At 42.5% G+C, this 16,219-nt stretch overlaps 1 protein-coding gene across 5 annotated transcripts in view; it reads left to right on the top strand.

Moving 5' to 3' along the window:
* The window catches only part of BRAF (B-Raf proto-oncogene, serine/threonine kinase), a 119,423-nt gene extending 107,011 nt beyond the window's left edge, over nt 1-12,412 (top strand). For 4 of the 5 annotated variants that reach the window (XM_065397596.1, XM_065397595.1, XM_065397593.1 and 1 more), the window contains 3 exons: nt 137-271; nt 4,073-4,226; nt 12,282-12,412. In XM_065397596.1, coding sequence (XP_065253668.1) covers nt 137-271; nt 4,073-4,226; nt 12,282-12,304 — 312 coding nt within the window. In that variant the 3' untranslated portion in view covers nt 12,305-12,412. Of the gene's footprint in view, nt 1-136; nt 272-4,072; nt 4,247-12,281 lie in introns of those variants that run through there. The other variant, XM_065397594.1, reaches the window with a different exon arrangement.
* Nucleotides 12,413-16,219: the final 3,807 nt, after the last annotated feature.

The raw sequence follows: 16,219 nt of genomic DNA, 5'->3' as shown, positions 1-16,219 counted from the left end.
TGTACTATGCCAGATACTTCTACATATGTGCAGAGAACTACTGCTGGAATATTGACAGTTAAATATGTGTAATTCTTTCCGATTTGTTACATGGTTTTGTTTTATGAATTTTCCCTTTCCCTTTTTCTTTAAAAAGATCATTTTTATGGTGGGACGAGGATACCTGTCTCCAGATCTCAGTAAAGTGCGAAGTAACTGTCCAAAAGCCATGAAGAGGCTAATGGCAGAGTGCTTGAAGAAGAAAAGAGATGAGCGACCCCTCTTTCCACAGGTAAAAAATGTCCCCATTTTGGATTGAGGTGGCAGGTAAAAAGTAGTCTGGTGGTTCTCATCCATTATTGGGCTTAGGACCCATTTGTAAACTTAGATGGCCTGCCGTGACCCAGTAAATAGCATTGGTGCTAAAAACATCTGGCTTATGAAATATTTCTTACCCACAATATATTACTCCTGGAGGAATTCTGCGCCATTGCGCATGTGCATATTTCATGTGCCGTGCATATTTTGTGTGTGTGCAGAAAATAGCTTCTGCTGAAAAGTTGCTGCAGTTCCGCCTTCTGCTCACCAGAGGGCTCTGTGGCGCTAGAACACAGCAGCTGCTCCTGGTAAGCTCTAGCTATAATAGGGAAGAGAAAGAGCCTGCAATGCCTTCTTCACAGCGCCTGTCAGGCCAGGTCAGGAGACAGGAGATATGGGATGACAGACAGTGTGGGGTTGCTGGGGGGGTCACAGACAAGTGCTCATAAGAGCTAGTGGGGGAGGACAGACTGGGGAAGAGGCTGAATGGGAGTGAAGGTGCAGGGCCATAGGAGGAAGGGAGGTGCAGGGCCACAGGGGGCGCAGGGACACATGGAGATGGGGGGAGGGGGCTGGCTGAACTGGTGCAAGGACACATGGGCAGAAGGGGAAGGGGTGCAGAGCTACAGGGGGAAGGGGGATGTCTGAGTGGGGGCACAGAGACACATTGGGACAGGAGCAGATGTGCCTGACTGTATGGGAGAGGCTAGGGCAGGGGTTGGCAGCTTGTGGCTACGGAGCCACATGAGGTTCTTTGGCTGCCCCCTTGCGGGCAGCCGTTTTTTGAGGGGATGCGAGGTGCAGGCTCTGGCCGGAAGGCACTTACCACAGGCAGCTCCCGGCTGGCAGTGCAGCAGGGTTCAGCAGGCAGCCTGCCTGCCTCTCCTGGCCCCACGCCGCTCCCGAAAGTGGCTGGCTGCTGGCACGTCTCTGCGTGCCCCTTGTGAGGAGGGGGCAGCGGGTCTCTGTGTGCTGCCCGCAAGCACCACCCCTGCAACTCCCATTGGCTGGTTCCTGGCCAATGGGAGCTATGAGTACGGTGCTGGGGGTGGGGGCAGCACGCAGAGCCGCCTCCCCTCTGCCAGGGGCACGCAGAGATGTGCCAGCAGCCAGCCGCTTCTGGGAGTGTTGAGGGGCCAGGGCAGGCAGGCAGCCTGCTGAGCGCTGCTGCGCTGTCGGCTGGGAGCGGCCTGTGGTAAGCGCCACCCAGCCAGAGCCTGCACCTCACACCCCTCCCGCATCCCAACCCCCTGCCCCAGGTCAGAACCCCCTCCTGCACCCAAACTCCCTCCCAGACCCTGCACCCACTCCTTCACCCCAATCCCCTGCTTTGTTATCAAGGAAGACTGGCACCCAGCAGAAGAGGTGGGAGGTTTGCATGAGGGGGATTCGGAGTCTGATACAAAGCCAGGGTGAGGTTCTCATAAGCACATAATCCACCACAGCACAGGTGTAGTTATTGTGTCGTCTCGGGTATGCAATGCTCCTGGCACTCCGTGGTTCAGAAGGGCAGAGACCACTCAGCCCCCAGGGAGCACACATATTGTACAGTGACATTGCATTACTGTGACCCCTTGCCAGGATACTGGCCTTATTCAGAGCCTCACTAGTACGACGTACTGCAACTAGTTGCATTAAAAGTATTGGTGAGTAGTAATAACTTTAATATGTTCAATTATTATTAGTTGATAAATTTTAACTCTATAAGTAGTCTTGCGTGTGATGCGGCTTTTGAAATATTTTGGTCAAAGACAAAAACAAAAAAATGGCTCTTCTTTGAAAGGTTGCCAACCCCTGATTGAGGGTCTGCATGGGGACGGGGACGCTCCCTAACAATCCCTCCTCTCTCTTCCATACTTTTCCCACCCATACCCAACAACCCTTCAAGTTCATACCCAGACTTCTTCCCAGCAATTACTTCCCTCTCCCTCAGCTCCTCCGTTACCCCTGACTCCCCCAAGCCTTTGCACTGCTTCTGAGGGGTGTGGGAAATACGGTTCTGTTCTGTAGTTTAAATGAATTATTACTCAGAGTTCTGTATTAATATGCCTAGTAAGGAATCTGTTTGTCAAAAAACATGTCCTGAATCTTTTTTGTTGTCTGTATTGTTACAGACATACTTGCTGACAGGTATTTTGAAATAAATGACCAAATATAATTGAAACTGGTGGGATTATATTGTGTTATGCAGAATTTTAAAATATTGTGTGCAGAATTTTTAATTTTTTGGCGCAGAATCCCCCAGGAGTAATATAATATACACATTAATATCATAAGTACTAAATAAATGCATTGTGTATACCATAGTGATGACTCCTGTCTCACAAGCTGGTTGGCGTGGCTCCCTGCTCTGGGTATTGCGATCTCCAGGGTTGAGCTCTGATGGGGATCTGGCCAGGCCGAATTTGTGAGAGTGGCACTGTGACTTGATGCATAGGGACACAGAACCACTCACTCAAATTTGGCCTGGCTCTTTCCCTGTCATCAGGATGGAAGGGTGGCTGGGCTAAACCTGATCATCACTGTGACTCCGTGCTCCAGGTCACAAAGCCCAGAACGGGGAGCCAACCCTAGCCACCCCACAGCACCAGAGCCACAGGAGCCGCTGCTGTGGGGTGAGTGTGAGGTAGGCTCTGTAACATCCTCCTTTCCCTCTGGCCTCCCACATGACCCTTTGATACATTGTTCAACCCAGTTTTGAGTAACAACTCATGGGTTAAGAAAACCCGGTCTAAGAAACGCAGCTATAGTATGTACTTATTGACTGATTCAAGGTTCTCCCTTTAAACTGGGACATGAGTTCCAGCTGAAGATCGGACTAAGGCTACGTCTTCACTACCCGCCTGAATCGGCGGGTAGAAATCGATCTCTTGGGGATCGAATTATCGCGTCTCGACGCGACAATCGATCCCCGAATCGACGCTTGTACTCCACCAGCGCAGGTAGGAGTAAGCGCCGTCGATGGAGCCACGGAGGTCGATTTGCCGTCGTCCTCACAGCGGGGTAAGTCGGCTCTGATACGTTGAATTCAGCTACGCTATTTGCGTAGCTGAATTTGCGTATCTTAAATCGACCCCCTCCTCCCCCCGTAGTGAGGACGTAGCCTAAGTAAGATTGTAAAGTTTAGCACATAGTTGGCGTGTGTAGTTAGCAAAGTGCAAAGAAGGCACATTCACACAGCAAGTGGATGCTGCATTAACTTCTCAGTTTTAGTACTTACTATATATTCTCTGAAATTTTTATACCCCCAAAACACTATAAAGAGGAATTCCAAAACTTGACCTGCCAATCCCTCTATCAGTGAAAATAACTTTGGATTCTAAACATTTTTGGCTGTATTTTTTTTTTAAGTACATGAGTTCAACACTTAAAAAATATAAAAAGGTGAGTTCCCTCTGCAGGCTTTACAGTAGTGGTTTGAATCAAATTATTTTCCAAAGCTATGTTCGTTCCCGGTGACATCATTGATGCTGGTGCATAAACGAGGAGGTAAAAAAAAAATATTGTCACCTTCATCAGACTCAGTGAAGAAGAGACAGTATATTCCTTAAGGGAAAAAGTGATGCAATTTCTCCATAGATGTTTTTTTCAGCCTCCCCAGGAAGTATAACAAAAACTTGAGTGCAAAATGTTAAACTGTTTAAAAAGTGGTGGCTTAATTGACCTTGAGTCACTCATTGTTTGTAACTCTTCAGTGTTCTGCCTTTGGCTTTGGGGTGCTGTTGTCACTCTACAGCACCAGGTTTGATCTTCTCTTGTTTTCTGCTTCTTTTAGATTCTTGCCTCTATTGAGCTTCTGGCTCGGTCATTGCCAAAAATTCACCGCAGTGCATCTGAGCCCTCATTAAACCGGGCTGGCTTCCAGACGGAGGATTTTAGTCTGTATACTTGTGCTTCTCCAAAAACACCCATCCAGGCAGGGGGATACGGTGGGTTTCCAGTACACTGAAAAGGTGTTAAAAGCATGTGCCTGTGTGAGTGCTGGTCTGTTCCCATGTGTGCATGCACAAGTGTGCGTATGTTCTGAATTCCTACCTGCTGTTCTCTTTAGAGGTGCACTGAGGGAGTAAACACGTGTTAGGAGTGTGGGCATTGTATGTTCCTGGCATGAAGACTGTTGCTGGCAATGGATGCCCTGGGAATTGCCAGCACAAAAGGATTAAAAGGTTATCTAAGAGAAAAGGGAAAAGTCACTTCAGACAAAACAAAAAAGCCTGTTGGGTTACTGGGTCATACCTTGCATTTCCTTTGCTTTCTATGCCTTCTTTCCTTACTTTGCTGGTTGGGTTAGTTGTGGGCGGTGTCTTAATGTTTAAATAATCAAACTATATATTTTTTTCAATTGAATTGTCCGTATCCATGAGCAACAGGTTTTAGCTTCTCAAATTAGTGGTGTTGCTGGTGATATGTGAAGATGGCAAAAAGAGCTTAGCTTCAAAGCTGAGCACAGCCAAAACTTGGTGTAGTCAGCAAAGATGAGCAAACACAACACAGATTGCAAAGGAAGGCTTTGGCAGTGTGTGACTTTTATTTTTAAATGTATGGTTTAAAAGAGTGCTGGTTGGAAAATATCTTTTACATGAGACGGTATCTGTTTTTTTGTCTAAATGGTCTGACCAGTTCTACTTTAAAACCTTTTACAAATCTCTCATATCATTGCAACGTAGAACAAACTTCAGATGTCTGGTGTTGCTTCTGAACAGCACATGTATCACGAATAATCATCCCCGTATCCTGCAAATTAGAAGGAGCCTTATTTTAAGAAACTTGACGACTCTGGAGAACATAACCAAACGTGTGTCTGCTATGCAATAATATGTTAACACCCATAATAGGAAAAACCTATTTTGTAGAAACAAAGCAGTAAACTTGAAAAGTTGTTTTCAGTGGGAAATCAATATTGTACCATGAATTTCAGTTTTAAAAAATGGTTTGCTATTATTTCACTACTTTATTTTAGTTAGTAATGTTGCCGAAGTAGTCTCTTTTCTGTGGGGAGAATTTTTTACTTTTGTATAGAAGCTACTGGGTTGACTGCAAGTACCTAGCAAGGCAAACTAGAAACCCTGCTAAGATCATAATGTCAGCTCACACCCTATTTTTCTCTTTTTTTGGATTATTCATCTGGAACAGGTAAATGACAGAGTAGTCCTATCTGTTTCATGTTACACTGACCTCTAGTGGCAGACATTAAAACAGTAACATTTTCAATGTGCATTGTCATATTCCTGTCCTATTTGAACTGTGTTCTTGTATATTTTACAGTTCTTTTAAATATTAAGCTATTTACTGTGAACAGTTTCTCTCCACCAGAAACAAGATTTTGCTATTCTGGTTGGGCCTTCAAGGAAAGGAAAATATTTCCTAATGGCTTCTGGTTTATAATTCATAGAGAAGTTTGCAGTGGTGCTGCCAGGATATCTTACTGTTAAATGTGGGGGAACAGAAAAAAGCTTTCCTGCATGCCAGACCCTGCTGTAGGAGTAGAGTGGCTAGCCATGTGGTCACAGATCCTTGTAATGCAGTAGTTGGTAGCTGAGGGCTTGAAGTGGCGTGAGCAATTCCTACATTCCAGAGGCTGACAATAATCGCCTAGCCCCTCTAATAGTCACCCTGGTTCCTTTCTATCCACCTGCTGGAATAGTAACAGAACAAACCTCTTCTCCCCCCCCCCCCCCCCCCACCCCCCATTTTGTAAGATAAGGAACTCCAATTGTAAATTGTGGTTTTATTAAGAGTTAGGTTTAGGATTAAAAGCTTTTATTTTTTTAAACATTTTTACCGTTGTTTTGTCAATGTTTGGGTATTTTTAGTTCATCATGGCAGACCTATCTTAAAACCAGAGTTTAAAAGGTTTTTTTTCTCTTGCCCATGAAATTCCCTACTTCAGAGAGTCAAGAAAAGTGCCTCTTATGCTTTGGGAAAGGGCACTCAGCTGAAGGTTACGATGCCTCCCCAGGTGCAAGTAGTATGGCTGCTATGCCTCTCTTGCTGTCAAAACAAGATATGATGCAGAATCCCAGGCAGAAAGGGCTTATCCTCTCCTGGGTTCGTCCTCTTGTAAAATTATCCTGCAAGGAACCGTCAAAATGGTTTCCCTCAGCTAAGGGTGCAGAGTAAGCAGACTCAAGAGGCATCTTGATAAGAAAAAAGGTGCTCTGACAAGGATCCCACAGTCAGATTTGTTTCTGCTTCCCTGGATCTCGGAGAAAAGTAGAACTTGTTTGGATCTGGGCCAGCTGGATCAGTCATCCACATCGGGGCACCCTTCCATGTCATCTAAGTACCAGGAGCCAATAACTTTTGAAGGCTCTAGTGGTGGGGCTGTCAGAGAACACAGAGCCATCATCACTGCCCAGCCCCAGCTTATTCCCTCTTACAGTCGGACAGATCTGGTCAAGATATTCTTTGGAGCAGTCTTCCCCTCAGTGCTGTGCAGATGAGCCTTTGATGCCGTGGGAACCACAGTTCTGGAAAAACCCAGTGTCATACTCAGATATATGGGGCCCATGTTTCCGGCTATATCTAAGCTGAGTGCAGTGGACTTCTTGGAACCAAAAAAAAAAAAAAAGGCTTACTTGCCATTCTGCTGCAGTTCCACCTCAAGGGGAGCCCTGTATGAGCACAGGAACATCCTTGGAGCCTCAGGTGTCAGGTTGGAAGCTCCAAAGTTTAAATCTTACCCAGACTTCCCTCCTGAACACACTTCGGGGATTTTTACCCTATGGTCTTCCACCACCTGTGTCAGAGGTCTCTTCAGCGAGGAGTGGTAACAAGAGACCATGGTTTCCTACTCTCCCAAAAAATCTCCTGAGAAGGTCAAGGATTTAGCAGGGATCCCTCTGCCATCTCCACCTGAATTCACTAATTTTCCTGATACGAAATCAAGTCCTCAGAAATATAACTGTCTACCTCATCCTCTGATGAGACCGTCTTAACTGCTTCCTCCTCTCCTCCAAGTAATATCAGGGCCTTCTGTGATTCCCATCACCTATCCTGGACCTATGCAAAGAGAGAGAGAGGGGAAAAAAAGCTCCACAAAGTCTAATTTTGCATGGTTTCTTTGGGGTGAACCCAGTCCCTATTCTCAATCCCCAGGATTGATTATGGGTCCTTATCCTTTCAAGATGCCTACTTCTTTATCTTTTTAAGGCAAAAGTACAGTGACTACCTTAGGTTTATGGGGGAAAACAACCTGTACAAGGTAGCAGCCTGCAGGGTATTCACCAAGTTAACTAGTAGTGACTACAGCTCATCTGTGTTGACAAGATTTACAAGTGTATCTGTATCTGGATAACTGGTTCATTAGAGCCCAGTCTTACTGTGAAATAGTTTATTCCCAGTGAGACTTGCTCCTTCTTCTGATCTCTTTGTCTGAGACTAAACAAAGTGAAATCAAACTTGGTCCCTGGGCAGGCTCTAATCTTCATAGGGGCCCAGCCTAAATTCTACAAGAGTTCTAGCTTGCCTATCCCAGACAGTGAGCCTAGCCATGTCCATGCTAGATGGTCCTGTGAGATTTTATCTGTATGCATGAGGCCTGATGGAGACCTGCACCTGTGTCAGCCCCCTTTGCAAGTATACAAATGTGACCCAGGTAGAGGTAGCTGCAGCTGGTGTAGAAATATTTTCATCTCGGTGGATCAGATACTCACTACTGCTGTGGATACTGCCAGTGTGCATCTCGAAGGCCAGGGGATGCCCTTCTCTTAGCTTGCTTCTCAGACAGTGTTGTATCAAATCTGGGTTAAGGAGCACATCGAGGATCTTGGAGCTGTGAATAGTCTTTGGAAACCTCAAGAGTCCAGAGTCCACATAAATTTGCTAGAGCTGAAGATCCATAAGTTGGATCGCAAATCCTTTCTCCCAGAGATGAGGAGCAGCTAGTACAGACCATATGAATGTGATTTATTATATGGACATACATGGGAGAACTTGGTCGCCTCTTATTAGAGCAGTTTTTGGAAATTGTGCATTTGAAACAAAGTGGGTCCATCTGCTCTGCACCTAACAAGTATGAAAATGCCTTAGCCAACTACTTGAGACAAATGGGGACCATCATAAGTGGTCATTCAAATAATCTATGGCATTTGGAAATTGAGTTGTTTGCTGAAAGTCAAAACAAGTGTCAGATGTTCTGATTGAGAGAAGGCAGAAATCCAAAAATCAGATATTTTTCTTACGTGCTGAGGGAAAAATTCTCTTACTTGTTTCCTCTCGCATCCAGAGCTTTGCATAAGGTTCAGCATGACAGAACCAGACTGACCCTATTCACGCTGGGCTGGGCACAGCAGACTTGTTCTCAGAGTTTATGGCACTGTCTGAAGATCATCCATTCAGTCTTCCTCAGAGTCAAGATCTCTTGTCCCAGCAGAACAGCCGGCTAGTGAACATCTCAAGTTACTTCATATGACAGCATGTTTGGTGGGTTTCAAGAACCAGAGGTCTGTGCTTGTCAAGTCAGTCATTCTACAGATAGAGGTTGGGGGGCTGGGGGTATAGATTGGCTGAGGCAAGGTTTTTATATCCTCAGCATATGAAATGTTGGGATAAGGGAATTTGCTCTTAACTGCTAACTACTGCTCAACAGAGTTCTGTGGCCATATGGCTGGACACATGACTCTTGCAGCATGGCTGTGTGGAGCCAATGCACTTGCAGAACAAGAGCTTTTGTTGGCAAGTAGACTTTCTTTTATATATATATGTAGTCTTATCAAATTTTAGAAGAAAATTACCTTGATTATCTACCACTACAGGGCCAGCATGTTATCTGCACTAAATTTGTCAACCATTCAGTTAAGATTTATTATCTGAGATCAGGCTAGCACCTGAATGTTAATAAGGATAGACTTAAATCAGCTTGTTATAAATGTCACTTTACTAAGATGTAGATGTAGACAGACTGAAAAATGACTGACAATATTGACCTGTTTGCATCTTCTATGCATCATATCAGTCACTAGATGAAATACTTTGACCTCCTAGCTCTGTTCTCCTGCCCATTCATATTAGGAGTTCATCTTTCATCTTCTGAAGTCCCTTAGCAACAATTAAAAACTGAACTATTAGCTGAAACAGGCACAAGATGAGTAAAGAGGGAGCAATCTCTTGTTTATAAATTAATCTTTAATCAGCCGTTTAGGAAAGTAGACTGAAAAGCAAATTAAATAGAACATGTTTAGACAGTTTGGCCTGTTAACCTCAAAGAGGCAATATTGTAACCTTTTGTCTTTTTTCCCTTTCAAAAAAAGTACAAAAACATGAGGTCATGAGTTTTACTAAAAGATGTGGTATATATGCCAGAGAGAGGCAAGGATAACATTAAATATATTGAGTGTTTGAGAGCAAGGGTTTCATCTGTTGTTAGGTTAAATGAGTATTAACACAGTAAACTGAGCACGTGGATAAAACACTTCATTTAACAGGATTATCTTTCAGTTACATACAATAGAGTACTGGAGCTGTCAGAGGGCATACTTTTACTTGCAAGTTGCATGTGTGACTTTCGCATATTACAGGGACGCTAAACCTGTTCAAGCCCCAAATTTGACTAATTTTAAAATGGTGAGACATTCTCCAGACAGTTCTCTTCCTGTGCTCCCTCCACCCCATACCTTAAATCAACAACTGTGATGCTGGAAGATTTAAAGTGAGGAAAATGAACATTGCTTTGGTATAATGTCCCTACTGCTGCTCTCAGGATGAAATTCATCCTTGTGCAGAGGGCTAGTGCAAGGCTGATTATGCACTCCTCACATCCCAGTTAAGCCTTCAAAATAAGGCTTAAATGTGGCTTAAGCAGTGCAGTGAACTTGGGCTGGCCCCTCTGCTCCTAGATACATTTCATCCTCCAAGCTTATCACTATTCTGGTGTTCTCTTTAATGCTGATTCCCAGAAAGATATAAACAAATAGAAGTTGTATTGGATTTTTGCCAAATGAAGGATGACAAAAGTGCTACTGAAGGAATTATGTTTGAGCTTGCAAAAGGATAGTCTGGAAAAAGCTACAAAAACAACAAGGAGTCTGGTGGCACCTTAAAGACTAACAGATTTATTTGGGCATAAGCTTTCGTGGGTTCCGAAGAAGTGAGGTTTTTACCCACGAAAGCTTATGCCCAAATAAATCTGTTAGTCTTTAAGGTGCCACCAGACTCCTTGTTGTTTTCGTAGATACAGACTAACACGGCTACCCCCTGATACTGGAAAAAGCTAAACATTGTGAAATGTTTTTTGCATTGTTACTACTTAAAAATAACCCAACCAATAAACAAGATACACATGGTTCTGTAGATTACAATATGCCCACTTCTTTATCCCAGTCCCCCTTATTTAGAGATCTTGGAAGCACTCCCTCACTCACTTCCCATGACACTCTCCTTCTAGTCAAGACCTTTGATTAGTTTCCCCAACTCTGACTCCCTTATGTGCTCCTGTGTCCTTAGGGAGTACCTCAGTGCATGCAGTTCTGTATGAGTTATTCCTAAGAGTACTCTCTGCACACGTTCTCCTCACATGGAGACTTTTGTTCACTCCCCTTGGTTCTTTCCTTCGTAAAGCAGGCTGTTCTATGCGTTTTGAGGAACTGAGTGTCATTTTGAATTGAATTAACGTAATTCTTTTTAAATGCTACTTATGAATATATTTCTGATCCCCCCCCCCCCCCCCGGTATTCAGGGTATACATGTAAGACAATACTTGTACTTATTTTTCTTTAGACTATTTGGGCTGTTTTTCAGAAGGTGGAAGGATACCAAGATAGGGAGCAGTTGTTTGATTGGAACAGTGTACAGAATACCTTTGCTGAGCAAAACAAAGACTGTTCTGTGCATTTATCAATCATCCACTATTGGAAAAGGATTCTGAAGGTTCCTATGGACAGGTATCCTCTTGCAGGAGAGTGGCATAACTTGTCCTACCAGCAGTGTGTGAACCCAGTAATGGAGACTGTAGACCAGTTTCTTTTCCTCACATTCAGTCCCCTCTAGTTAAGCACATATAGAGATCCTCCATGAAAAGCCTGCCAAGGTACAATTTATTGGTAGGGAGGAAAGGAAGGTCTTTTGGCTAAAGCACAGAATCTGGGGGCAAGAGGCTTTTGTTTTATTCTAGGCTTTGCTACAGGCTTCCTGTGGTGATCTTGGGCAACAATCTTAATCTCTGTGCCACGGCTTCATTTCTGTGAAGTGGGGATATGGATCTACCGCACAGGGTGTTGAGGCTTAATTAAATGTGTATGTGAAGGCACTGTATAGAAGTATTATTTATTGTTAAATAATTCTAAAATGGCCATTAGGGTTGTTTCAGACCCAGGCTAGGCACCCATTGTTGTGCTTCCCGTCCTTGGTGAGTGAATGTACTTCCACCACTCTGCTTTCTGGCCCAGGAGTGAATGGATGAGCTCACATCTCAGGTTCCCATCCCACTAGATTGCTGCATTGATCTATAAACAGTTTCTGATGTACTTTAGTATTGGGTTTAATAATCAAATGGACTTTAATGCGTAACACTTAAAGATTCATGTGTAAGCACAGTAATTCTTTTGATTATTAAACCAGTTTTCAAGCAAGATAAAACTGGTTTACAGGGTGACAAACTGCCATTATTACAAATGTCACTTTTCAGCAAGTGGTACGCATCTGACAGTAGGAAGCTTAGAAATGAAATTCTAAGGCAGCATTTTATTTTAAAACTCATGATGAAAAAGATTTCTTCCTGTGAATGTTCAGACCTCTGCCCTGAGCAAAATGGGCATGGCTTGCTTTTAAGAAATCTTACTTCAATGAAATATGCTGTGAGTACACTTGATGTTCTGTCACTACAAGTATGATCTTTCTGTGCCTTAATTTTAACTGTTGCATTTTTTTTAACATCTGACATATTCATCCTAGTGTTCAACTAGACTGCAGAAATCTCTGTCCAGCTGATAATTGAGATCACCTTTTTAAACCAAGATCTTGTCCTCCCTCTTGTCCTCCCTCTACAGGAGAATTTGCAGCGTTCAAGTAGCCACAGCGCCATGGCAGCACCTACTCTATTATTTAAGTCTTGTGTTCCTACAGTTTCTTAACATCAAAACTCTGTTCTGCTCCTCAAAACCTAAAGCAATTTAGGAAAAGATATCCGTAAGCTTAGAGCGGAGCAGAATGGAACTGCTGGTCCAACACAAGGGTGGGGGGGAATAATCTTTTTAGGAACCAGAATTCTCTGCTGCCAGTGTTTCTCCTTCAACACAAAACACCACGTGTATTCAGAGACCCGCAGTGGCTGCCTGTACCGTTGTCATCATTCCCAGGAGAGAGGAGAGGGCACGCGTGTTTTGACTTTGGTGCTCAGGCATAAGGGGATGGAACTGCTGCAGCAACTTAGGAGACTTGCTTTGGATGTCTGCCAGTTGGCTTTCTCCCTCTAACAACAAATCATCAGAGGCTGAACATCTGATGAGAGTGCTAATCAAAAGAATCATCTTCTGTTCTGATTTATTTTTTTCCTGGCATGCTTACTGATTTATGGGTCAAAATGCAGTATCCCCTTTTCATTTAAATGCAGATATCAAACATTTCAATCGATCTATGTCATTGACTTTTATCCCAGTCATATTTGATACTTTGAGGGGTGGTAGGTGGCTTCAGGAGAAGTTAATCTGGAGGAAAAGGGGATGCTGCACCATTTTTCAAATTTACTTTTCACTTATCCAAAAACTACCCTTTTCTTGTTTCTAATACTTTCTGGTGTGCTCAGACAGGGCATCTTTCAGAAGGGTTGGGAAGCTCCTCTCGTTGGTCCAGCAACAAGCTAAAGTTAACAAAAAAAAATGTAGCAAGTTCTCAAAATATTTTTTTGTATCATCTAATTCAATGTATTTTTCAGAAATGCGATAATGGCATCTGAAGTCTGTAAAACTGCTAATACAGACTCTGGAATGGTGTATGTACCTATTTTAAAAGTTTTATTTTAAATGAGGGTGCAGGTTAATGCCAGGTACCTTACCAATGTATAAGGTTTTCATAAACAGGAAAAAATAGTTCTCAGGTTGAATTGGAAAAAAAAAAAAAATACAAAAATCCCCCCCTCCCCTGAATTAGACATTCTGCAAATTGTGTTTTGGTACTTAGAGAGCTTTTTTAAAAGGATTTTTATCCTGTTAACTCAGTGTTCTCTGATAAGTGTGTGTGTAAATGTGGAGCATCTTGTCCCAATGGCAAGATGTTAGATTTAGAAAACAACCAACTACTACAAAAAACGGTACTTGCTGGATCCACGCTGACCTTTTCTCCTCTCATTGGTTCCCTCTGTTTGATTCTCTTGTTCCCATCCCTCCATTTTTCCCTTTTCCACAGTTTGCAAACTAGGATAAAGGTGGCAGTATCCACATTAGTTTCCCTTGTTTCCCTGTCCTCCAAGCCCAGTTCTCAAATGGTTGGTAGCTTTGTGACAAGCTACCAAATCAGAAGACAAATTCATGAAGTTCAGCACAGTGTTTACCTCTAGTAGAATATCTTGTGATGTGATCTGTTTGCAGAATTCTCCGATATGTGGTATTAAACGTAAAATATTTGTACAGAGGCAAGTCAGACCATAGTAGAAAGAAATTCAAGCTCACACGGAAGTCTTCAGAGTTCGATTAATATCTGCCCTATCCCACTCTACATGAGGCAGGAGAATTGACGCCACTAATTGGCAGCACTATTCTTAGGTGAATAAAATCATGTGACGCATGTAAAGGAGTTAAATGTGTACCAACGCACATGGCGTTGGCTGAACACATTGTTTCTGCCTCACTAGGTGAGCGGGGACCTTTACTGTGTACAGAAGGGTGCCCCTGGAGATCTAGGTAGCCTGTTATGTTTGTCAATTATTATTTACTGTGGTTAAGGGGTCCTGATTAATTTGAAGTGAGAAATATAATTGAAATACTGTGTATTCATGTTAATTCCACAAACATTAGCCAGACAGCAATAGAGAGTGACGTGAAGTTACTACAAGGATGAAGCAATTCATGTTGCTACATGAATAGAATTGATTTTATGTACAGGATGCATTTTAACGAACAAGCACAACTTTTTTCTTCTCTGCTGTGGGTCTTCAGCTGCTATTAGGTTTTTTCCTTCCTGAAATGGGCAGGAATTAAAATAATCAGTAGCAGTGTCTACTGTACTTTCCAGTGTGAAGAAGCAAGCAAAGTGAGCAGTAGTGCACAGTCAGGTGAAGTCACCGTGCACCATGTTAGTGTAATGGCAGTATACAGTGCTATCTGAGGCAGGTGACAGACCAAGGTGGAGAAAGCTAGGAACCAAGTTGTCAGCAACAGTTGAGAATTTTTACAAATATTAACTCCAAGAGAGTGAAGTCATTACTGTATCAATGTTTTCCCCTCAACCTTGTTTTTTTATTATTATTTTTTGGCCTGTGATGTAGCTTGTACATGTAGGGCACACTGAAAATTACGTATGATCCTAAAGAAAGGTATAGCCTAAGTATGTATTGCTAGGTTAAGAATTATCATTTCAACGTACTGGATAAAAATCCTAGTTTCCTTCTATATTTTCTTGCTGGCAGAGAAGTATTTGTTAAAATAAAACAGTAAGGAATTATTTTTATCCTTATTTTAAATGAATTTATTTTGTAATCCTTCATTACCTGTTAGTCTACAATATGCTTCTTGAGCCCACAGGAAAAGCACAAGGAAAATTGCTATCCTTGTCCATGCAAAGCACTTTATAAGTAACACATGGTCTTTGATTTCCCCCGCCCCCGGAAAAACATGTATGTTGTTTGACTGTTGTTTAGTTAAGTCTTTTAGGTTTCATTTCTATTACCTTCCAAGTTTTTTTCTCTTAAAGTAGCTGTAATGCTTTATGTTTGTGTCCAGCTTTCTATCTGTATAAAGACCACCTTAATCCTCATGCAAAACTTTGGGAAATTTTGGTTTGTAAATAATTGTTTTTCTTCATTTCTTTTCCTTCAGAAATTACTAAGGACGTTTTGCATGAAAATAGGATCCGTTTTAAAGGTGCCTTGCAGGTGTTTGGTAAACAGTGAGACAGTAGCAGGGACATGTATTGAAAGCCCCAGATAGCAAGGGGGTGAAGAAAACAATGAACTCTTTTAAAAAAAAAAAAAAAAAAAAAAAAAAAAAAAAAATTCAGGCTCTCTGTTCACACCATACAGCTTCAGCTCATCTGTGATTTCACCAGCTCAGTGCACTAGGGCATAAACCCACATGCTGGGTTTGGTAATTTTATTAAATATTTTTATACCTGTTGGGATATAAAATTATCTAGGCACTTATACTGCTGTAAGATCCAACATATCTGAGCAGCTAATAAACCTTTTCAAAACCACCACTTGAGCACCCATAGTCCAACTCCATGGAGTACATTAGCTGTGAAACACCCCTTCTTCCCCCATATACAGAAATTAGAAAATACCTGTCCTATCATCTAGTCCCATCTCCCTGTCAATGCAGGATTCTTCCCTACAGTATATTGTCTGGGGCATCATGGTGGCATTGAAGTCAAACAGAGTGAACGTAGGAGCCTGATTATTTTTAAGGTAACAGCATCAGTTAAATGCTGAATGTCTCTATATTTGACATAGTCCTGCCATTCTCACTTTTCACAAAACATTTGCAGGTCACTGAGTTAATCTGTTCCTGCTTGCTTTATTCCTTACCTGAAATCATCCTTTCTCACAATTGAGTTCTTTGGCAATTACTGATAATACAGATTATTTGGGGTCAAATTCTGCCATCATATTTTTGTGGCTTCTACTTAAGTCAGTATATGTGCTCTTTAGAGGACAACATTTGGCCTACTATGACATGAAGTGAATAAACAGAAGTGTGAACTGTTAACAAAGATCACATCTTTATGCAAATGTCCAGCAGTAAAAACATACTGAAGAATTGCCTCTATAGTTGTA

The sequence above is a fragment of the Emys orbicularis genome, chromosome 1 (genome assembly GCF_028017835.1).
Source record: "Emys orbicularis isolate rEmyOrb1 chromosome 1, rEmyOrb1.hap1, whole genome shotgun sequence".
Classification (NCBI taxonomy): Eukaryota; Metazoa; Chordata; order Testudines; family Emydidae; genus Emys; species Emys orbicularis.
This window is presented reverse-complemented; position numbering and strand designations above follow the sequence as displayed.